This window comes from Passer domesticus, chromosome 2 (assembly GCF_036417665.1).
Source record: "Passer domesticus isolate bPasDom1 chromosome 2, bPasDom1.hap1, whole genome shotgun sequence".
Lineage (NCBI taxonomy): Eukaryota > Metazoa > Chordata > Aves > Passeriformes > Passeridae > Passer > Passer domesticus.
In genome coordinates, this window is record NC_087475.1 from 116515880 (window position 1) to 116540409 (window position 24530).

General features: G+C 36.8%; 1 protein-coding gene across 9 annotated transcripts in view; it reads right to left on the minus strand.

Moving 5' to 3' along the window:
* The window catches only part of LOC135294941 (uncharacterized), a 326225-nt gene that overhangs the window by 113510 nt on the left and 188185 nt on the right, over nt 1-24530 (minus strand). For 5 of the 9 annotated variants that reach the window (XR_010356922.1, XR_010356923.1, XM_064410887.1 and 2 more), the window contains one exon: nt 18997-19055. The exons of 1 other annotated variant lie outside the window; for it this stretch is intronic. Coding sequence is in view for 3 of the 8 variants with exons in the window: in XM_064410887.1 (XP_064266957.1) it covers nt 18997-19055 (59 nt within the window). In the remaining 5 variants the exon portion in view is untranslated. Of the gene's footprint in view, nt 1-7223; nt 7268-18996; nt 19056-24530 lie in introns of all 9 variants that reach the window. 3 more of the 9 variants (XR_010356933.1, XR_010356925.1, XR_010356931.1) reach the window with 1 other exon arrangement.

Below are 24530 nucleotides of genomic sequence, written 5' to 3' on the forward strand. Positions count from 1 at the left end.
AATATGACAAAGCAAAATTCATGACTTGTAAATATCAGATCAAAAATATCTTTAACAGATACATGGAATAGTATTTAAGGTTAGCCAAACTACTTGATCCTACATTTTTTTCTAAAGCAGATGTAATTCCCAGATTTCCATTCTTTCTCACTTGAGTCCAAGGAACACAAGCATCATATTGCACCAAATTAATCATAGTAAATGCTTAATAGACAAATATGCTTGGGGGTTTTTTCCTTCTACTTGTTAATTACCTCCACAGACTTATCTTTCAACTCAGAAGCTGCTGCTCTTATTCCTGATTACTTCTGCATTGAATTGCCCCATTTGCATCTTCATGAACACTGCAAAGAAAATCTTGCAGCATGGCTGATAATGCTTGATTTCAGATTTGATAGCATTCTCATAGTTTCTTTGTGTCATCTGATAACACATACATGGAGAGTGATTTTACTACTCATGAACAACAAAATATTTTATATTTTGAAGATTACAATCTCCTAATATAAATATGAAAGTTGTCCCACATGTGTGTTGCTCTATCTACAAACCTACTTTGTGTATCAGAGATCATAATTCATAAGAATTTGTCAATTAAGTGGTCATCTTTAAGTAGAAAAAAAAATACTTCCCATGGAAGAAAAATTACACCAGAATAATTTTTCCTCCTGCCTCATTGCCAGCTTCTTATGAGCACACATGAACCTTTCCTTTAGAAATACTGTTACACTGTGCTGAGAGTTCTGGCTGATATTATTCCTGAAGTTATTTGGAAACTGACAGTGGAGGCACTGTTTCAATGGGAACAAGGAAGAGAAGGAGTCACTCCACAGTAACACACCACAGAGAAATGTTTTATAGCGTATAGGACTTGTTTTTGTTTTTCTGAAATAGTTAGAGCTCAGGCACTACTAAGAGGCTTCCCAAACCTTTCAATTTAAACTAATTTATCAAGACACTTTAGCACATATTTTATAGTACACAAGCAGTACAATTAAGAAATTATTGGAAGCTGTCTGAAAAATATCTGAAAAAAATAACAATGTCATAGAACTCTTTCAGTTTGGAGCCATTGCCCCTTGTCCTGTCACTCCATGTGCCTGTAAAAAGCCTCTCTCCATCTTTCTTGTGTGCTCCCTGCAGGTACTGGAAGTCCACAATTAGGTCACCCCAAAAAATTTTCCTTTCCAGATTGTATATCAAAACATCCCATTATATCTGGAATTAATTTATTGCAGTCTATTTTTTAGGTTGCTATGCTTGCTATTCTTTTACTATGTACAAGCAACACTACAACAGACTTTGACAGAATGCCAGCTATTTTTACAGAGAAGAAGAAAAATAGAGCTTTTGCTTTAATTTTAAGCATAAAAACACAAATGGAAATAAAAGAGCTAAATCTAAAACAGTCTACAATAAGCAGGAATGAAAATGTGCCTTTAGGAGACTATTCATTTTAGGGCTTACTTCCTTATTTCTAAATTCTGCATCAATGTTTAAGCTCATCTTTAAGTTAAAGAGAAATACACAACCACGTATTTTTCAACATATTAAGTTATATTCTCTTGGGAAAAAAACCCTTTCTATGACAGGACAAAGTATCATAATTACTTAATCTCAGCTTCTTAAGTGGGAGGAGTTTGGACTTTGGACTTTTTATTCAGTGACTGTTTTATTTCTCTAGTATATACCAGATCCCATGGTCCACAATAATCTTGTGTGTCCTATTTCATAATGTTTTTGTTATTATATTATGAAAAACTGAATGCAATCCTAACCAAAGCAACTATGTATATTTCCACTTTATAAATAAGCAGATTGCTAAACTCAAGGTGTTAGTAAAATAATTTTTAGCACAACTTTCTCATATCAATTTATAACATTGACAATGTTCAAAGAAACACTGGATCAGTCAAATGTTGGCAATAGGCTAATGGTTATCACAGCTAAGTTAATGTCAGCTTAAGAATGACATCAACGTTTCTGCTTCCAAAACTGATGATGCTAACCAAAATGTGGAAATCACACAGCCACCTGGAATGGATGGGAAAGTTTAGGCATGACATCCACAAAGTATGTGTTTCAGGAGTGACAAATTAAGGTTTTCAAGCAGCTGCAATGTTTTCAAGTGGGAAAAGCTGGTAAAAATCACATGAGGTGAAGCAGAGATCTCTTTCAGAACATACAATAGAGCTAAGGATAAAGAGAGACAGAAACAGGAATTTGCTCTGAAAGGAAAGGGAACCTATGGGAGAAAAGCAAAAGTAAAAAGTGTGTCTGGCAGAAGAAAGTGAAACAAAAACCTACCTTGATATTAAAAAGAAAGGCTGGGTGGCATGAAACATTATTCTTTATAGAGCAGTATGTGTAAGGCTTGAAAGGGTTTGATTAATTTTTCCTCCTTTTTTTTTTTTTTTTTTTTTTCTCTGATATAGCAAATAATCTTTGCAAGAATAATTGTTTGGAAGAACAATGAGCCAATAAGATTATGCAGTTTGGCAGTCATTTAAACGCCAAGAGCATTTACTGTGGGTGCATCTCAGAAAATGGTTAAGATTTTCTCCTGGGACACCCAGTTGTGACCTGTAGATTCTGATATGTAAGTTGAACTACACATTCAGTGACCTGCAGGTAAAACTATTGCAAAACCTTTCAAATATAGAGCAGAGATAAGGTGAATAGAGATTAGAGAGTTTTGCTATAAAGAATTTGTACCTATGGAGACCTCCAAGAACAATATTGGAACACATCATGTTCTATTTTGTCATATAATTTTCCATATTGGACAAAGCAAAGGGAAGGTGCTCTTGGCAGCGGAAAATGCAGACCATAAAAGGAAAGAATTTAGAACATGTAATTTTTCCAACACTATTTCTACAAAAGACAGACTACCCAACTAAGGGCCAATCCAAATATATGCAGCACATGTAAAAAAATAATTTAACAAACTCTACTACATGACGTTGTGCTCCACCATCATGGGGAAGGCATCTACACATAGTGAAAGAGAATTCATGTCTGTGGTGGCAATTCAGGAAGCATGCAAGGAGGGGTTATTTCAGGAAGCAAAGCTCTTCTCATTGAGGTTGAAGGATGTTGGAAATTAAGGGCAAGCTTTGTTTTATGGATGAAAAAATGTAGCTGCCCAGGATACACATAAGGTACTAAACACAGGGAATGAACCTAAGCCAAATGACCCTTTCCAAGACTGCGCCCAGCTGTGACCTCAAGCCAGTGGGATCAGAACAGAGCCAGACTGAAGGAACCTCCATTCTCCCACTGATCCCTACAGTGGGGAAAGCAGGATCCTCAGCACCAACTGTTTCACTCTGCAGATCAGGTCCTATTGCTACTCACTACTTGCTAATGTAGACATAGACAAATTATATTTATTTGGAGACTGAAGCAGGGCTACATATGGAGAATTTCACCTTTGACAAGTACTAACTTCATTTACATTAACACCTGTCTAGACTGTTTTCCTAAGTATAAACATAAAAATCTCCTTAGTGTATTTGGGCCCTTCTTACTTAATTAACCATATGTGACGTAAAGTGATACAACCCAGTTAAAGGTATGTCATTGTTGATAGGATCAATTACAGTCAGACATAAGTATTCCTTGCTTATACCATCTGTGCTGTACTCCTAAGTGCAGAACCTTGTCAATGAAAGTATACACAGATTAACTGTATTCGCTTTCATTAAAAACCACCAATCTGGTTCGTCAGCTCCAGGCACTTTCTGTTAAAAAGTTGCAATATTATAATGCAGTCACCTCCTCCTTCCAGCATACCATGGCTAGATAATTTGAAAGGTTTAGCATAATATTTGTGATTATTCCACATCTTGAATGATTTTATTCTTAACTAGTGGCAACTGTCCAACAGCCTTCCAAAATGCTACTTATATACCAGCCTGGGAAATCATTGTGGTCGTGGCAGGGAAGTAAACTTTGCCTGTTCTGTTACCTGTTTATCAACATTTTCTAAGGCTTCTGGTTTTCACTGCTTTTCTTCAATATTACAGGATCTGATCATAGCTCATTTGAGGAGCAAAAAGCTCCCAAATCTGTAATTCAAGCCTCAGAACCCTTCAGTTGCCATGTATTTATGCCTACAGACAAATACACACATGTAGAAATACTATAACTAATTTCATGTCTTTGATGTTAGCTGCAATGAGAACTCACAGCCAGATTAAACTAATACTCCTGAAGTTAACAATTTCATGGATGATACTTGTACATAAAAAAGCTATATTATGTGTTCAGCTCTATAGGGTTTGGAATAGGTTTTACTTTCATTCCTATCATTACTATGAGAAAATTATTTTTATTTAATAACATAATTATAAAATAGGAAACATAGTCTCTGGATGGGTGAGGAAGGGGTTTAAAGGACTAGTTTGGAACGTGGGAAAAAGCTACATAACCACCTATGTTTAGAGATGAAAAATTCTAAAAGCAGGTGGAATCACAATTTACATTTTTCCCCCTCAGAATTAAGGAAAGAAATAGATGGGGTAAAATATATTTCTAATCAAGCTCCCTCCAAAGATGAAAACTTCAAGGATGAATAGGAACCAGTTCTCTACTGTTGAATGATTACAATTAAAACTCTAAACAACACAGGTCACATGAGAGAGCAGGATGTGCACCTAAGTGCATTTCTCTCTTCTGGAATATTTGAAGGCCACGCTTACAGATCCTCATGAAGAAAAGCAAGAAGAAATTAATAAGATGTACTTCTATTGCTATTATTTGCATACTGGTTTTATATCTCTGTGTTTAATTTGGAAGAGATTTAGAGGCACACCCATGTAGAAAGAATCTGGTGAGTTTAAAACTGGAAAAAAGAAAAAGGCAACAAACCAAGCAAAAATCACCTTTTGGCTAATAAGGAATTTTCCCTGTGTTTATTGTAAAGTAGGTCTAAGGACCTGGTCTACGGAGATCTTAAACAGTGCTGATGAGGATATTGACCAAAAGTCAAAATAACTAGAAGAAATAACATTATGGAGAATAAAATGGTAATTATAAAATAAGAAAATTTAAAACAATACTAATTTAGGATTTGCATGCATATTTCTTTTAAAAGAGCAGAAAGTAAATCATTGGGATGCTGAAAAAGACATTCAATAAGGAAATACGTATTTGAAATCTATAGCAGGGTGTCCAGAATATCATGATTGTGTATAACACAACTCCTGTTTACAGCACCTTTTAAAGATAAAAGCAAAAAAAGGAAATTTTGTAAAACAAAAAAGTTCCTCCTTCACCCACCCAAGACCACATGTAAGCATTTTAATGAAATTATGGTATGTGCATGATTCAGGACAAAAATGCAGTTAGAGTAATTGTCATAAAAATATCTGAATTCACCTACAAATAACTATTAATTTTTATAGTACTTAATATACTTTAGTAATATTTTTTATGCTGTATTAACAAACTGAAACCTCACAAATGGTTACATAAAAGAGTTTGAAATTCTCTTCTCCTTTTGTTCTCTATATTCATAATCTCAAAATCTTACCTACTTTTCACTTATAACAAAAACCATATGTAACTTGTTCTATAGAAGCACAGATGATATGACTTTCACATTAATTGCTGACAGATACACCTTTGAAGCATTTTTTGAACCTCATCTGGAGGACAAGGTTAAAGCAAGCTAAGCAGAGAGGTTTGCTGTGACACCACCAAACAACAGCTACATGATTATGTGGAGCTGTCAGAGTTGGCAGGTTCAAAATCCCAGTATAGAACCAAACAGCTTGCTTGATTTTTGAAGCCAAGTAAATTACATAACAAGAATTTTGTTTGTGCTGGGAAAATGTTCTCTGTACCCTTTCAGGCCTTCCATGAGTATTTTTCAAAAGGCAAGCAGTTGCATATTTGTCTTGAGAAGACATTTTCTTTCACTGCACAAGCCAAATGTGCATATCTGAAAGCAGAACTGTGCAGTGCAGGCATACAGACATAACACGTTATATAATGTCTTATTCTATTAGAGATGCTCCGTGGCAAAGGATGTATATAACACAGTCTGTGCTGAATGGTTCCAGAAATGTACATTTAAATTTAAAGCATGGATTTGATGTAATTGCACCTGGTTTTGGCTCTGCACTATAATGTTTGCATGAAGGCTTGCAGCTCAGATACCTGCTGGAAACACCACAGACCAGAGGTGGCTATGAAGGTTTTAGGCTGGAGAATGAAGATAAAAGTGTTAGATACAGGTCTCAGAAGTTAATAGTGCTTGCAGCAACAGCAAGTCTCATCGCACTGCCTCAATCGCTCCTTTTTTCGTCATTAAAGACAGACTCATTGAGATGTAGCACAGCATTTGTACCACTGCAGTAATTTTGCCATCTTGCTCTAGGAAACAAAATTTATAAACAAAGGAAACTAGAATTCTACCATTCTTTTTTCAGGTGGTTACACCTCTTTAAAAATGCCAATAAATAGCCATTAAGTATGCTATGCCACTCATCCTTATAATTCACCTGTACTACAGCATATATTTTAATAACCATTGTAGACAACAAGCTAGTGGTCCAAAAATAACAAATTTCACAATTATCATTATTTTTCATAATGATCACACTTCAGGAAAAATTGCCCTAGGAAACTTAAAACATTAAGGCATTGTTATTTTAAAGAGGTCTATCTGAATTTAAAGTAGATTCAAGTGTTCAGGTATTCAGAGTTTAACAATGTGCTTTGTACAGAAAATAAATTTGTAGCAAAGTTGGTATTTATTCCCCCAAACCATAAAAAAGCTGCCATTATACAATTTTTAATAAAAAGTGAGGAAGTTCCACCTGTTTCATCATGAATAATATTACGGTTTTGTAAGAAAATAATAATTAATTTGAGGTAGAAACTACAAAGAAGATGAAAAAAATCAGAATCTGTTTTGGAAAACAGATTCTTTCCATTTGGAATTTTTTTCTCTATGTTTGGACATAATCTTGAATTAATTATTTTAGCATAAATTTCTACTACGTATATTCTAGTGAAATCCATCTGGAAAACAAAGACTAATTCAAATGGCAACTATTATGGCACACCAGCTACAACACTTTGAAATTAACTTTGCAGGGAGAATATACTCAACACAACAAAAACTCAAAAAGAGGTCGGTCTTACTAGTTATGGCATCAGCCTTGAGATGGCAGATATAAGTTAATATAGAGTTGTAAACAATTCATAAATACCTTAATTAATGCAAAATAGGCAACCCCCAGCCTTCACTGAAAGTCTGGAATAGAAAGCACACAGTAAATTTCCAGGGCACTCTGAGAAGGCTTTAAAAACATTTGTATCATTAGTCAATAGTCTCTTTCACTTGTTTCCCTCAGAAGATTAATTTCTGCCATTCTACCTTTTTCCCCTAGAAAAGAAAAGAGACTCTTTGCTCCAAGTCTCATGCAGTTATCCAGGCTGATGTTGTTCATTTTAAACAGCAGCTTCCTCTATGATTGTCATTATTGCTGCTTCAAGTTTTCACTACACTTGAGTGAAGTATCCTATTTTCTATTTTAGTTCTGCCTCTTCAGCACTGTTCCTACCTACGCTTTATAAACACTGCATCCTCAAAGCTTTAGCACACACAGCTTCAGATGACCATCTTGTACTCAACACAAAGTTCAAAGCTGAGTTATGTTTCCAAAGTCCCTCTGGACAATATTTGTCATCTATGAAAACACTGAGGAGACAAAGGATAGGGAACAGATGACAACTAAAATTGGAAAAATACAATATTCATAAAATGCAGCAATCGAGAATACATCTGCCACTCAGTCAGTCAGTCTCTGCATTTATGTCCTCAATGCCCACAAGCAGAAGAACCAAGAGTCCTTTCCTCTCTCTTACTGGAGGTGACTGCAGCTGGCTGAGTCCTGCAGAAACTAATGCCAAGGCTTCTAGGATGCAAGTGACCCCACTCAAATGTAAATCACAGCTCAGCACGGCCATGCAATAAACTAAAAAATGTTTTACATACAATTGACACCTTATATTGACTTTTCACATTCTGTATTTTCTCTTTAGCATGGTCTTTATACTTGCCTTAGAGAGCAAACACCCCAAACATTATGGAGTACTGGTAGTGCCCACTGCCTCCAACAAACCTCTGTAAGTGAAACAGAGGCTATAAAAGCAGTTCTTCGTCTTAGCTACCTTCAATTACCTTCTGAACAATCACAAAAGAATACAGAACTTAAACCCAGTTATTTCTATGGAGCTGTACTGAAAATAATTATCTTAAATGTAAGGAACACAAAAACATCAATGAAGCAGCTGAGACTGCTTTGCTTTGCCACAGTGGAATAACTTCTTGGATGCTGCGAGTGAATTTGGATAGCCAAGCAATAACAAGAAACAAAGTAATTTTCTCATTCTTGCCAGGATTGGATATTTTGCCATATTGGATGGAGGGGAGAGAAGGGAAGTGAACCCAATTGTTTATATATAGTTTATGTATGTCTAATATAAATGAACAAGACCCAAAGTTTGGTACTGGTCTATTAGCCTCAGCTTTAAAGTTTTCAAATATAGTTAAATGAAACCAAATGCAGTTAAACGAATTTGAACTGATTTCTTATAAAACACTGAATTCTTGTGCTTTTTGTGGTTATCTGGTATTCACTTCCAATAACTGAAGCCAACAGAGCTCAGATCTGGAAAATTAGCTTTGCTGAAAATAGACAAGCAACTCTTCTCTAACATTTACACTAACATCTTCTGGAAAAAAAACCCAACAAAACAACCAAAATCCCAAACCCAGCAATCTTCTTTAATCCATTTGCAAGGATGAATAAATGTCAGCACCAGGCATTTTCCCCATTCTAGCCAGCACTGGCTATCTACATGAAAACACAAAATTGCTGGTAAATCAGATGGCTGCTTACCTGCTCTGTTTTTCCTTCAATCTGCCACCAGGTCCTGACCCACGTCTCACTGTCTGTGCCATTTCCCAACAGCTCAGAATGAAGCTGATTGCAAAGTCAATGTCACAAGGTTTAAAACCAAACTATCTCACAGGTTTTCTCATTAATCATTATTCAGAACTAATTTTTTCCTCTTCAAGGAGACAGCTTTTCTCTAGAAAACTCTTGTCTGGTCTTCCTAACATCAAGAAGGAGAGTTTTGCAGTCTGTGTAAATATTTCTTAGCTTATAAAACAAGTACTGATGAATTCATTTTTTATTAGATGTCTCTCAAACTCCACCTGGTTTCCAAGATCAATCAAAAATTCAACTAGATGTCACTCACATCAGTGAAAAACCAAACATATGCAACACTTCAAGTCTGTAAAGTATACATGGAGACAGCCAGCTTGCAACTCACACTCTCATGCCATCCCCCATTATATTTAATCTTTGAGAAGAAGCATTCCTCTATCCAAATTAAATGCACTACTTTTCAGTTATCTCTCTATGAACATCTGGCTATCGACTCAAGCTGTGCATCACTAAAACAAAAATTTAAAACTTGGTCTCACAGAAGTCCTTTCTATAAAATCTTGTTCAGTTTTTTTAAAGCCTTTAACATCTGGCCTTCACTGATAGGAGGACTAATGAAATTCCTTCTATGTTTTTATAGGTAGGATACTCATGTCATCAGTTGTAGATATGGCCTTTCCCATCTATATCCTCAACCAAATGTTCCAAAATATTGTGTGTCAATTATGTCATGTCATCCTTTTCTGGCTTGAACAAATGTTTATGCTCAGACACATCTTAGCTTTTCTCTATTACTTCACATGCTTCCAATCATCCTAGGGAGTTACAGCTGTAAAAGCACCTTTACCTATGTTTTGTTCTGCTATCACTTTCTTGGCCTCCCATCAGAGATTCTCTCAGCAAAATATCATGTCTTTTAACATTTTTATTTGTCATAACTATAAAAATTGAGAGAACAGCTGTGCTAACTAGATGCTCAGACTGCTTAAAATACTAGTACATGTCCAAGTGTGTATCCTCTTCCACCTATATTGAATTATTATTTTGATTACATTTAGATCTGTATCTTTCCCGGGCTCTATATTCAGTAGTCTTCCATGAAAAGAGCTCTTCAGCAAAATCGGACAAACAATCAAATTTTCTCATATTTTCTGCACTATAACCTGCTTGTGAATGAAATGAAGGAGGAAAAGCATCTAATTTTGGTTCTAAAATGTTTCAATTTTTCACCTAATGTCCTACTCTTTTAATGGTTCCTCATTTTTCTCCTGACCTATTTCCTGAGTCAGTCTTCATTTTGCCTCCACAATGTTGGAATGGCATGTTAATAATAATTATATAGATTACTCTGGAATAAGACTATGATATATCCATATATACCAGTGAATAAAGCAAAAAAAACCCCAAAACAACCCAGCAAAAAAGATGAGGCATTTACTTGTAGAGATTTAATAGTGTGCTGATGTTAGAGCCTATATATGTATAAATATTTTCACCTTGAAAGCATCCCTTAAAAATTGTTCTACTGACACCCATTACACTACAATGATGCTGAGCTGAATTAAATCACAAAATTTTGAAGACTATTCAGAAATCAAAATACTAAACTTTCCAGTAAGGAGCATAACCTTCCTGGAAGACTTGAAAGCTCTAAAAAAACCCCAACAAACAAACTTCTCTTCCTCCAAATTTTCATTTGTTATCGTATTCAGCCATCATTTCTAAGAAGATTGTTAAAATGAAGGCTTATAGTAAAGCTGATGAAAACCACAGATTCCAAAGGATCCTGGAATAGTAATCATGTACAGAGAAAATATAGATTTTAAATCCAAGTTTGAGAGCCAATATAATATTAATGAGAAGAAAAATTATGCATTAAGCATCCAATATATTAATGAAATTAAAAATATAATAAATATTAATTTTCAGATGTGTCTATTTATAGGCTGTTTTCTGCTGCTCAACTTTGTAACCTCAGAGTAGCTTCAAAATATGAGGTTTTGCTATTTGATACATGGACACATTAATATATATTTCATATAATTTTACTATGAAAATACATTTTAAAAACCAAACAAACAAGCAAGAAATCCTGAATGGTAAGTCTTTGTTTATATTCTTATTGCAAAACAGTATTTCCAGGACAATACCTAATTCACAAGCCAAGCAGGCATTGCTCAGTGCCCAGGAACAACTGTTATCATTGCCTAAATACCTTTCCAGCACATCTTTTTGGTCTTATTACTCCTTTATTGAAGATACTTTTCAAATTACTTGAATCTGCACATGCAATTATTAATTTCTGAAAGTTGGTTTTTTGGCAAGTACGATCCTACCCAAACACTCCATAAACCTTCTTCCCTTTAGATGGAAGAACACAGCACGTTAGCTGGCAGAAGATTATCAAGATTACTTTATTTTGGGCACCTGAAGCCTCTCATGAACTGATGTTTTTCTGAGTCCCTATTTCTGTACACTCAAAACACATTTCCCCTATTTTCTTTTGCTTGAGTCATGAGAGTTCCAGATATACACTGGATACTACAAGTACCTCCCTTAGATACTCTGGAAATAAGGAAAGGAATGGGCCACTCACTTAAGAGTTAGGCTTGGTGATCCTTGTGGAGCCCTCCCAGCCCAGAATATTCTGTGATTTTGAGTGCAGGGAAAGACATGCAAAACAAAAACTTAAACCACATAAAAGATATCAATTCTACATCTTCTGTGCAGAAATTTTAAAGCAGTACATAAATAAAACACTAATTTGAAGGATAAAGATCATTCTAGATTAAGATGCAAGACTATAAATCAGGTAAAATTAGTCAGATGTGTTGTGCACCCCTCTCTAAATAGAAGGACAACACACTAGGGAAAGGAATATCATCATGGTGACACATTGTTGAAACTTACTTTTCCCAGAACTTAACATGACCCCCTCTGTAGAAAAGATGTCAATTTAAAGTGCTTCTTGAATTCAACCAATCTGAAGAATTTAAGATTTGAAGTTCTCTGGATATTACAGGAATAAGAACAGCATGAAAAACAGAAAAGTTTGTTTTACTTGAGATATGTGTTCAAGAGCAGCCAAAATTTTTAGTGTCCTACACTAAATTACTTTTCTACCCCAGAGAGAGGGTGTTCCCTCTAAACCAGAGATGACGATATAAGGATTTCAGAAACTATTGTTTGCATTTTGCTGATCTTCAGATTGCTAGCACACAGAATTTTCAAATAAAGCACTGATAGTCTGAAAGCTCTAAGATATTTGAATTCATTTGCTTCAAAAACACACAAAAAAGAAACATTAAAATTATTTAGTGGTACAGTCTTTTTACTGCCTTTAGCATCAGGTTATCAAAGTACCCTCAGTAGTCTATTATGAACTAGAAGTACTGTCTGTCACAGTTGGTTCATTTCCTCTTGCCCTAAGGGGTAAACTAAGTATAAAATATCATGCTTTGGTATGGTTTCTTCTCTTTTATTATTTTAGCAAACACATATACATATTTCTATGGCTGTGTCACAGACAAAGCTATAGAAAATAATGGCGCCTTGCACTTGAATTTCTGTAGAAAAGTGGCTCCCACCACCCCAAACAGTTCAAAAATGTTCCAGTGTGCATAAACTGTGTTCATTACAGTGATTTTCTACCTCAAAAAGAAGGTAATTTTTTTAAAGTAGCTTCATTCATGAGTAGCTTCTCATCACCATCAAGATAAAAATATTATCCCATACTGAAATCTTTATTCTTTTGGAAAATCTTGTCTTTAGAAGGCTAGTTTCATATCATGGAATCAGAGAACAAATGAGTTTGGAAAAGATATTGAAGTCATATCATTGAATGGTCTGGGTTGGAAGGGACTTGAAAGATTACATCGTTCCAACACCCCTGTTCTAGGCAGGGACACCTTCCACTACACAAGGCTGTACAAAGCTCCATCCAACCTGCCCTTGAACACTTCCAGTGGTGAAGCACCCATAACACTTCTAGGAAACGTGTTCAAGAGCCTCACTTAACTCACAGGAAAAAATTTCTCCCTAATCTCATTTAGACCTATTCCCTGTCAGTTTGAAGCCATTCCCACTTGTCCTATCATGCCAGGTCTCTCTCCATCTTTCTTTTATGCTCCCTTCAGATACTGGAAAACTGCAATTAGGTCACCCCAAAGCCATCTCTTTTCAAGGCTGAACAGTCCCAGTTCTCTCATCCTTTCTTCCCAGCAGAGCTGCTCCATCCCTCTGATCCCCTTGGTGCCTGCTCTGGCCTGGCTCCAGCAGGTCCCTGTCCTTGCTGTGCTGGGAGCCCAGAGCTGGATGCAGCCCTGCAGGTGGGGTCTGAGCAGAGCGGGGCAGAGGGGCAGAATCCCCTCCCTGCCCTGCTGCCCACGGGGCTTTGGATGAGCCCAGCACACGGGGGGTTCTGGGCTCCCAATGGCCAGGGCATGTCCAGCCCCTCACCCACCAGCACCCCCAGGTCCTTCTCCCAGGGCTGCTCTGGATCTGTCCATCCCCAGCCCAGATTGGTACTGGGGCATACCCTGACCCAGGTACAGCAGCTTGGACTTGGTCTGTTAAACCTCATGACATTCCCAAGGGCCACCTCTTGGGCTCGTCCAGGTCCCTCTGGATGGCATCCCATCCTTCAGGTGTGTCACCCACACCCCTCAGATTGGTGCCATCTGCAAAACCTGCTGTGGGAGCACTGAATCCCTTCATCCATGTCATTAATGAAGACCTAAGAGTAATTTGAAGCAGGTCTGAGAGCAGGCTTCTCAGCAGCTTTTCTAGCTTCTCTAGCTTTTCACTTCCAAGAATGGAGATACAATTATCAAATGCAAATATCACGTCTATCAATCAGTGTTTCTGTAAAGGTGCATCCCCTTTCCCATAGATTTTCAAAGGTAGCTGTGATCACTGGAGCTCTGTTTTGGTTTCCTCCATAATGAACTCAAAGAGTTGGACTTACCCATTTCTGTATCAACTATGAACTATCAACTTCTGTATCAACTGAGTAAGGATATTTCTATAATCAATTGTGATTTAAAGAAGTGAAATTTGAGATACTTTAATTTATTCCAAACTCTGACTTTATAACTCATATATAACCTTAAACTCTGTCCCACTCTAACAAACACTCTAGAAGATGCTCATTTTTCGGTCAGAAGATACAGCCTTCTAAATTTGTCTCTCATTACTTCATCTTTTCCTACAAAATCTTCTCTTAAAGTTTAGCTATTCTAAGTAGAGAGTGCAATTACCATCTAGCTATCAAATTTCTTATTAACCCCTGGTGATTATAAATAAATATGTGAAGTTTTCCTGAGGCAGGGGGTAGAAGGGTATAGAGAGGAAAAAAAAAAAAAAGACACCAGTGGACAAAAAGAACAAGATACTCCAGAAAGCTTGAATCTCAGTGTCACCAGGATTTCAAAGAATGCTTCACCACAGGTCATTTTACCTGAAGTAGTGAAAATAAAAATCAGCCAGTTTTCTAAATCAAGAGCTAATCAACTTAGGTGCTCCTTTCACACAGCTCAAAGTAAGCTTCATGTTGAGTTGAAGGCTGGAAGAGAGAACAAGAGATCGTTTTCTTTCTGAAAGCTGTTCACTTTTCTGCCTTGCATAAACTAGACTGAGCAGAGAGAGTTCTTTGCCCTGGATGGTTCAAGATGTGGGCTTGAGCTCCAAGCACTTGCCTAATAAATGTTCATCTAACCACCCAGCCCTCTTACTGTTAAACCTTCCAGTAAGAACCTTGAAATGTGAAAAGTGCCTGTCTCCTTGAAAAACCATTAGGCAATTACATTGCAAAGTCATGAAAAAGTACGGCCTCTAAAACGTATGAAGAAATCAGACACCTGCAAGTACAATGTAGTCTTAAAAGCAGAATGACAGGCTTACAAGGTCAATGGTTTTCCTTTTGACAAATGTTATCCGGGCAGGATGCTGGCTCCTAGAGAGTGCAGAAAGAGGAGAAAGACTAAAAGAAACAAAAAATGCCAATGGGCAGCAAAGATCAACCAAGTGAAAAACAATTTTAAACAAAATATAGAAGAATTGCAAGGGATGGGAAACATAGGGTGGCAAAATTTAGTTATCCCTTTAAAGAGGAATCTAATGTTACTCTGCCTCTGGGGTTTGCCTGCACCACTACGCACCCCATGGAACTCCTGGATTGCCCTCACTTTTCCTTCACTCTGAATATGCTGGTTAAAAATACACTTTTGATACAAAGCTAATGGAGAAAATGGCAATTTATTCTGCATGTTAAGACCACTTGTACTGTTCTCCACCCGTAGAAAACACAGCATAGAGCAAGGACAAAACTTATTTAATACTTGTACATAAAATATTGGAGTCTTCAAGACACTGAAATGATGAAATAAGAACAAATTCTGGAAACCAGTTATTATTCCCATATGGTTACTGAGCAATTTATTACTGCAGATAGACATCTGATACTGTCTGCCACAGCTGAGTCTCACTTCTATTACCACTTCACATATCATTCCCTTCATTGACCCTTACATCCTATGTAAGAGTTTCAGCTCTAGAAAACCTAATTAATTTACTATGCATAAAATACCCCACAGACTCCCCTGATGTTCTAGTCATACAATTCCATTCCTATTGGTCTGATCCTTCAAGAAACTGGCAATAGTCAACACAAGCATGTGTCAAGACTTGAGGAGGACCAAACTTACTGCACCAAAGAGAAAGTCTAAGCAAGGAATGGAGGCAGAATTAGGACAGAGGTTTTTGCAGCAAAAATTAGTGGTCATCTGTCAGACAGATTCCAGAGCAGACCAAGTTAATTGGTCAGATGGAGCAGCTCTGCTGTGAGGAAAGATTGAGAGAATTGGGACTGTTCATCCTGGAGAAGAGAAGGCCTTGGTGTGACCTAATTTTGGCCTTTTAGTACCTGAAGGGAGTCTACAGCAAAGATGGAGAGCAACTATTTACAAGGGCCTGGAGTGACAGGACAAGGGGGAATGGCTTCAAACCCACAGAGAGTAGGTTTAGATCAGAGATTAGGAAGCAATTCCTTGCTGTGAGGATGGTGAGGCCCTAGCACAGGCTGTCCAGAGAAGTTGTGGCTGCCCCATCCCTGGAAGAGTTCAGGGCCAGGTTGGATGGAGCTCTGAACAACCTGGGATAGTGAGAGGCATCCCCTACCCATGGGTTGGAACTAAATTATCCTAATGTTCCCTTCCAATCCAGGCCATTCTATGGTTTTATGAAATTATGATGGGAAATGCCACACTGCAAAAAGTGTAAGATCTCCAGAAGTGAAGAAATATTCTGGGAAGAAGGCTTGTGTATGATTATCAATGTTAATCTAGTCCAGGAGTGTGGGCATATCTATCTTTTCTATCTATGAAATTTTCCTTATTTTCTTTCCTACACTTCTCTACCCTTGACTAATTTCTGATTCAGCAGGTCATTCTGTACCACTGAACATTTAACATTTCTTTCAGAATCAGAAACCAAATTCTAATATTGTATATATCTATATCTGTTTATACACACACACACATCATTCACACAGATGTAGAGGATGTAACCCTGGCAGAATTGCTTCCAACTGTTGGGATATATCACTCTTTTCCCCACCAGATGGCAGTAACTTCAACTTTATATAACCCGGACTGGTCACCACATGCACAGCTAACAATGGCATACTTTATTTTTGGGATTTTCCATAAGAAGGAATGCTGATTTTTTTTTTAACATGCACAGTAGAGTTATTCCAGTTTCCTCCTATTTCATGGCAAAGTGTTCTACTAATAGCTAAGCTCAACTTTGATCAGTATATCCTACAAGAATTTTTTTTTTTGCACATATCATTCCATATTTTTTTCAGTACTTTGTAATTTTGTCAAATTGGAGAAGTACAAGTATTATTTCCAATCGTTGTCTTGTTCCAAGAAAAAATCCCAGACAGAAATATCTGGGTAACTTTCAAATGCATAATAAACAAACGTTTACAATATATACTAATGAATAAAAAGACTAAAGGATACCAAAGAAGGAGGGGAAATGATAAATACCTTTTGCATATTTTTTACAAAATAATTCAGTATACAGATTTCTTGACTTATAAAAGCTCAGGGTAAAATCTACACCAAAAATATTGCAGCCAGTACATACTATGTTACACACCACCAAAACTCTCTTTAATATGGGATCTGACAATTTTTTCTACTGGCAAAACCAGGAAAGTCAACATAGTCCAGACACCATAAAATAATGTAATTTGGTGGACAGGGACTATTCTGTCGGATATCCAGTTCTAGAAGCAACTCATCCATTTGTTCTTTTGTAACCAAAAGATCATTTTTCCCTTTTTATTTCTTTAACTTCTAATTTTTCAGAAGAAAAAGTCCTATATTATAAAAAGAGAACTTCCCTCCTATTCGACTAATATTAGTATTCAGACTGATTAACTGGGTTTATATTAAGCTTTATTCTGACTGCAAAGATAATATCAAAAGTGCACAGTCTTATTAATAAAACACACTCATTCTCCAATAAATTTATGACCAAATATGCAGTCTGTTTGGACAGCTGGCTTCCACCATCCTACAAGCAGGGATTCAGATCCCTTTTTTTTCTCCCCATGTTTGTTGGTTTGGTTTTTTTTTTCAACAGAAAGTAGAGAAAAACTTTCTCTGGATATAAAAAAAAAAAAAAAAAAAAAAAAAGAAAAAAAAGAAGTAGGTACAGTAATGGAAAGAAAAGACCATAAAAATAATACAAAAAGTGATATGACTACATTCTACTAAATAAATATTAAGCAGCCAATTATATTTGTCTTTCATACTCACAGGCAATATTCCTGAATATTTAAATTTTAATACCAAAATGCAACTCCCATTTACATGGATACATACTGGATAAGCAGTATACCAAATCAATGACATTTGAACTGAAGATGTTCTCAAGATATATTTTAGTTCAAAAGAGCTATTCATAAACTTTTCATACAGCTTGATATCCTTCTAAGATTGCATATCCACATCAGCTGGAAGGATGAGCAGAATCCACCATAAAAATAAGTCATTCTTACATAATTTCCTCTTCCTGAAGGAAGAGGAAAAGTAAAGATATCAAGTAATGTTTAGTATGAACCTAACCAAAATGATTTGAAGTGGAAAACGCAAATCTTTGTGAGTAACCATGAACACAAAATCCAACCTTGGCTTGGAAGGAAAAACTGAATGACTCATTGTTGAAGGGGACAGATTAAACACAGAATAAACACAGAGTAAATACAGGCATTTAACGTTTAAAATAAAGTGCCAGCATAAAAAGTTTAGAACAGCCCTGTGATGTTCAAAGGGATGGTGAAATAGAAGTGGTGGACAACTGTTTTTTCCTCCAACTGCAGGATCAGTAACAATCCCACAGTTACATTTAGAGAATTCTGTGCATTTTGAAAAGGATATGGGAAAACAGAGGTGGAGGAAGAGACACAAAACTGAATACGGGAGAACACATGTTACGGTGAAAGTCTTAAGAGATCTCAGATTTATTTTAGCTGACTTGAACAAATATGTAGCAGTCATTACAGGAAAACAAATACCTCCTGTAAGTGCCAGCAGAAAACAATGGAACAATGGCTCAAAGCTGAAGCTGGTCAAATTTAAATTGGGTAAAAGATTATGATTCTCCATTTAATGAAATAGTTACTTTTGCTATGAAGATAAATAGTGGATTAAATCGAAATAGTTTCCTCCTTCAAAGAAAAAATGCAGGGGAAGTAACAGCACAAAATGTAAAAACTTGTAAGTTTACACTACACAATCCAATGGCCCATTCTGGTTTGAAACCCAGCCCTATGCTGTGAGGAGAGGCATCATGTCTGAGCTCCTCAGGAGCCATTTGAAATGCAGAGGGAGCATCCTCTCACTGTCCTGGAAAAGCCATCATGGGATGGAGAGCAGCTGCACTGCCCTCAGCTTCATGTGCTAGGGTCATGGTGACCTGGACAGGAACTTTGGGGAGTGGTCTCAGGGCTTACCTGCAGCTTGTGGAGCAGCAAACACAGTCCTGCTGTGAGATGGAATGGCATCTGTGCATCTGGAATGGCAGAGACACAGCACATGAGAACAGGGATACAGGACTCCTGCAATAAACTACCTGAGTTTCACCTGGTATTTCAAAAGGAAGCCTGTATCAAAGAAAGACACAGCATTATGTCCCATAACTACACAATATAAAGACAAAAAAGAGGAAGTTTTTTTTCTATAAGACTTGATGAATTTTTACATATTAACAAATTTAAGGGAATTGTCATATGCCAGTAGCTGAAACAACAAAGTAACACGGTAAACCATCTTCTGTCTTGCAGACCCCATAACCTTTCAGCACATCAGACTGGGGGCACGCTTTTGCTGGATGCACATTTAGTTGTGTGCTGAGCTTTGCATGCAAATACATTCACAATTTTATTACTTTTATATAGTAACCAACTCAATTTCTTAAACCGAATTTAGTACCTGAAAATTCTTAAATTGTCTTTGTAGATTGTTAGAGAACATAAAGAATGAATTCATGCACAAAACTTATATTTTTTCTCATCTTCACAGCAAACACAAGGTTGTGTTTAGGAGAATATATAAGGAAAGTTTCAATCTACAATCACGTGTCTAGTACAATAAATACAATACTAAGAGAAAACACGTGTAGCAGAACCACTATGCTGGCAAAATATATTTAGCCTACACAGTAAGAAATCCTCTAAACTGTTTGTAATCAACAGATCATATTTAGTGCCTTCCTTTCATTAACATGGAGTTTTTCAAGAAGTGGGATAAGTTAGAAAATTGTTGTTACCCTCAGAGAAAGCACAGGATTTTTAAACGAGGAGCCCTTCAGTTTCTGAGAGCTCAATTAGTATTAATTACAAGTTTAAAGAAGCACCACAACATATTCACATTGATAGTATAGGCATATCTACAGCATAATTACTGTCACTTCAATAAGTGCAGTCATGCATTACACATGCCCTTCTAGGATCAAAGTGGTGGCATATCCAGTCCAAGCTCCTGCTATGAGAGGCAGGACTATGTTTCACATTCCCTTTCATAAATGTATCATTTTCCACCTTGCAAACAGTTAGACGTGTGTGGAAAAACAAAACCTGACTGCTTTATTGAGAGTCTCCTCCAGAACACTACTGCTTTTATGGCTAGAAATATTCTAACTTCCAGTCTGATTTTCTGCCAATTATTTCTGTCCCAGCATTGTTCCTCAGATTTGATTGCTTTCCTTCACTCACAATTGTCCTGTTCCCACTGTTTTCTCTTGGCCTTTATTTTATTGAAGAGAAATAAAGCTGTTAGTATGCTCACAATAACCTTTCCCTTCCCACTGTTTGTTTTAGTCCCATTTCTTTCTCTGTTTGCTACACCTAAGTTCATGCTTCCTACACCTGGGCACTCCAAATGCTTGGCAGCATTCCTGGGGAGGTTGCTGTGGTGCCTCACGTGGAAGCATTACTAATTTTATTTCACTATCTGAAAGGTCCAACTTGATACTATTTAAAATTGCATAAACCTTGCTCACAGACTTATCAGATCACTGGAGTTGCAGTTATTTTGGATGAAATTGCTCTTACCTAGTTTTAAGCAGCATCCCTGAGCTAGTCACTGCAGGTCCTTTAGAATCAGAGAGACACTTCACAGCATGATTCATCTGATCTATTTTTAGAGAATCTGACTCGATGAAATCTGTTCTGCCCTAGAAATGCTCTTCACTGGCCATGCCTAAACAAATACCTCAGTTGGAGAGAGCTCGACTGAATCAACTGAAGAGCTTATTTTGTGGTTTATTAATATAGTCAGCTCCTTCATTTCCTTAAAAAAATCTTGAGATAGCAGATAATAGCAGAAGCAATCATAACCATGTACATAACTAAGTTTTCAGACTTCATCCTGTTTCCATTCCCCACAGTCTCTCAGTTGTGAAGTTTTCTCTGGATTATTCACTGATGGTACTTTTGAATTGCATATTGAAAATGGCTCTTCTAGCACAATTTTAAAATCCACAAGAACTAGAGACAGCAAAATTTTCCCTCAGAAATCAAGTGCTTATGTAATGATTTTACAGAATTATGGTTTGACAACTGATATTCTAGACTAGCACATGAGAAAGAGGAAGGTATTTTAAAATATGCTGAATTTTGATCGGTCGTAAATGAAAGGATGTAGACTTGGGTAAGTTGGCAGGATGCTCTTTGCCCCCTCTACCAAACCTCGCTAACTACCCCTGCTAAGCAAAAAGCTTGAAATAGTTTAATAGCAAAAGATAAACTTTATAATTAAAAAACCAAACCAAAACAAAACACCCAAGAAAAAAATATATATTTCTATTGTCTTCTCCAATGGAATGATTACAGAATTTTTCTGCACAAAGACCAGATTAAAATCAGAAGGAATTTGATACTTTCCCTCAACTCCAGAGGCAAATCAAGATAGTTACTGTACTATATGATCTCACAGTGGATTATTATTTAAAAATTTTCTAGTGTTGAATCTTAAGAATTTACCTGAAATCCTCCAAATTTAAGCTATAAAAGAGAAAATATTGTAAACATTATACCAGTTTTTCTTTGCTTTGTGAAGTAAGTGGTAGTACAGATAGATAGATAAAGGGGTTTTGCAGCAAATAACAGGCTGGACTGAATATCTCAGGAGTTTGACTTGGCCAATACAAAGTCATGAAGGTTTTTTTCACATCTCACCAATCCTGCTTACATAGAAGCATTTGAACAATCTTTCACATGACACAAGTGCTAGGACAAAATTCTTTATGAGAGGGGATAAATAAGGAAATTTTAATGAAAATCACTGTCAGTCAAATTATGGAATATTTGGAAGATGGCTGAACACAAGTACGAGCAATTCAAAGTTGAGTTATTCACCAAGGCAGAAGTTATTATTTCTACTTGTTGTCCTTGGTACTCAGAAACCAAAAATCAGAACTCTCAGAAGAGTAAACACTGAACTTCGCTCCTTGAATCACAATACCAAAATGATTAAATTCCAGATTGTTCAGGCTCATGGAAAAATTCCTGGACAGGATGTCCATAAAGAGATACTGAGGGTATGGGTAGGATGTCCCCTCTAGCATCACACATACAAAAATGATGGATGCCAAAGGACTCTGAGGGAAATGGATTACTATTCAGACCCAAAATCCCAGTCACAGAAGGTTCAAGGGATGTCATTTCACATAAATATGAAAGATTTTTTTTCAGAATGTATTTTCTGATACTTTTTAATGCCAGAGTATCAACCATCATGCCTCTCATAAACTAAAAAACATCAGATTTTTCATTCTTTATGAAAATTCTATTTTTTTAGGCCAGAACTATCATAAACATATCATTGACAGTGGCATAATTAAGCATGTATGCTGATCTTTTTGAAGCTTCTCTTTTCTGAAATGACTGGTATTGTTTTGCAGCCTGCTATGTATTCTTTCACATAAAACTTTGGATGCTTGCTCTAGTTTACAAAGTACCCTACTTGCAAGCATAAACAGGATTTCTTCACAAGTAATTCTTGGCAGTAATCTATAACTTCCAGAGCTAGTCAATATATACAAATACAAGGCAAATTTCCATTCCTGATTCTGAAATAGGATACAATAATTCTACCAAAGGCTTATCTTTGGTATATAATAAAAAATAGTAAATTTTTCTTCTTGAAAACTTCCTCTTTCACAATTAACTCTTTAGTTAAGGAAGGGAAAAATCAAATATGAAAAAAACTGTAAAAGGAAGAGGCAAATGCTGAGGAAAAAGACATTTTAAATAAGAAGAATCGTTGTGATGATCTACCGAAAATATTAGAAAGGCAAAACCAGCCATGTTTTCTACTTGTTCTCTATTGTTTTCTACTTGAGGATAATGCATCTTCTTGCAGATCAGAAAGCAAACCATATTCTGGGCTGCATCAAAAGCAGCATGGAGAGCAGATGCCTCTTGCACTCTACTCCACTCTCATGAGACCTGACCTGGAGTTTTGTGTCCTGCTCAGGGGCTCCCAGACTTGGATTTGTTGCAGAGAGGCCAGAGGAGGCCACAAAAATTATCAGAGGGCTGGAGCAACTCTCCTCTGAAGAGATGAGAGAGTTCAGGCCAGGAGGAGAGAAGGCTTGGGGGAAACCTTACTGGGACCCTTCGATACTTGAGGAGATTTAGAAAGCTGGAAGTGACTTTTTGCAAGCCCTTGCAGCAATAAGACAGAGGGGATTAATTTAAGCTAAAAGGGAACACATATAGGTTAGATACTAGGAATAAATTCTTCCCTCTGAGGGTGGTGAGGCACTGCCATGTGTTTCCAGAAGTTGTGGATGCCCCATGCCTGACAATGTCCAAGGGCAGGTCGGATGGGACATTGAGCAACTCAGTCTAGTGGAAGGTGTCCCTGCTAGTGACAGGGAGGTTGGAACAAGATCATCATGATGCTAAGATGAGATCAGTTGGTCAGGGCATGGTGTTAATGCTGTGAGTTTCATCCCTGTATGGACCATTCAGTTTAGGGGTGGGCTTGGTGATCCTTGTGGGTCCTATCCAGCCCAGAATAATCTATAAATTTGTGATCTTGTCCCCTCCAACCAAAACTATTCCATGAGCTATGGCTGTTTGGCAGGGCCAGCTCTTTGCAATAAATATTTTTGCCCTGAGATTGTATCTCCTGTGATTCTGATCTTAACTTAGCCAGATTCTACACAAGAACAAAGCTGTTATTGCTGTTATTCTGCATGTCTCTGTTAAAAATCTATGACAAATACCAGGTTATTTTGGACTAACATTATTTCTGTAATGTTAAAGATTCCCTTTCTGTGAACAGCATGTAAGCATTAAAAGGACTTCTACTTATCAATAACAGAGGCTCAGAAAATGACAGCCCTGAAAAGAACCTCATACACTTGAGATGCTTCTGGAGTCAGACGAAATTCTATTTCAAAACATCAGAGAACTATGACACTGAGTGAGAAAATGTGACTTTCCGATAATTTGAGAGTTCTTCTTGCACCTGTTATTTATATTCAATGCATTTGGAAGGCACAACTTAAACCGACTTTCTAAGGCTTTTTATGGTGGGGATTACAGACCAAGAAGAGTACTCAAGAGACAGAGAGACTTAATTTGTTTTCTGTCTTAAATCAAAGTGGATGCAGTCAGTCATTCCCAAGTTCATAACAAAGCAAACCCATGTACAGTACCAAAAGCAAATAATTTTTGCTGACTTCACTGATCTATCAGGGCCCTTGGTTTTAAGGAGGAAAATCTAGAGGCTTTCATGTGCTACCAAAATTCAAACACCACATTTTTAAGCTTTGATGATTCTTTGCTCCACAGTGTTCTCCAAGTCCTTGCTCTTAGCAAGTCCACAGCCAGGTTTGAATATTCTGTGTCATTGAGGTAATGTGGAAAAGGATTATCTGGAGAATAAGATCAAAGGATTTTTGGTGGGGATTAACCTGGCAGCACTTTTAGAAACATTGCGTTATAAAGGAGCTTTTTCCTTAAATTTCAGTCAA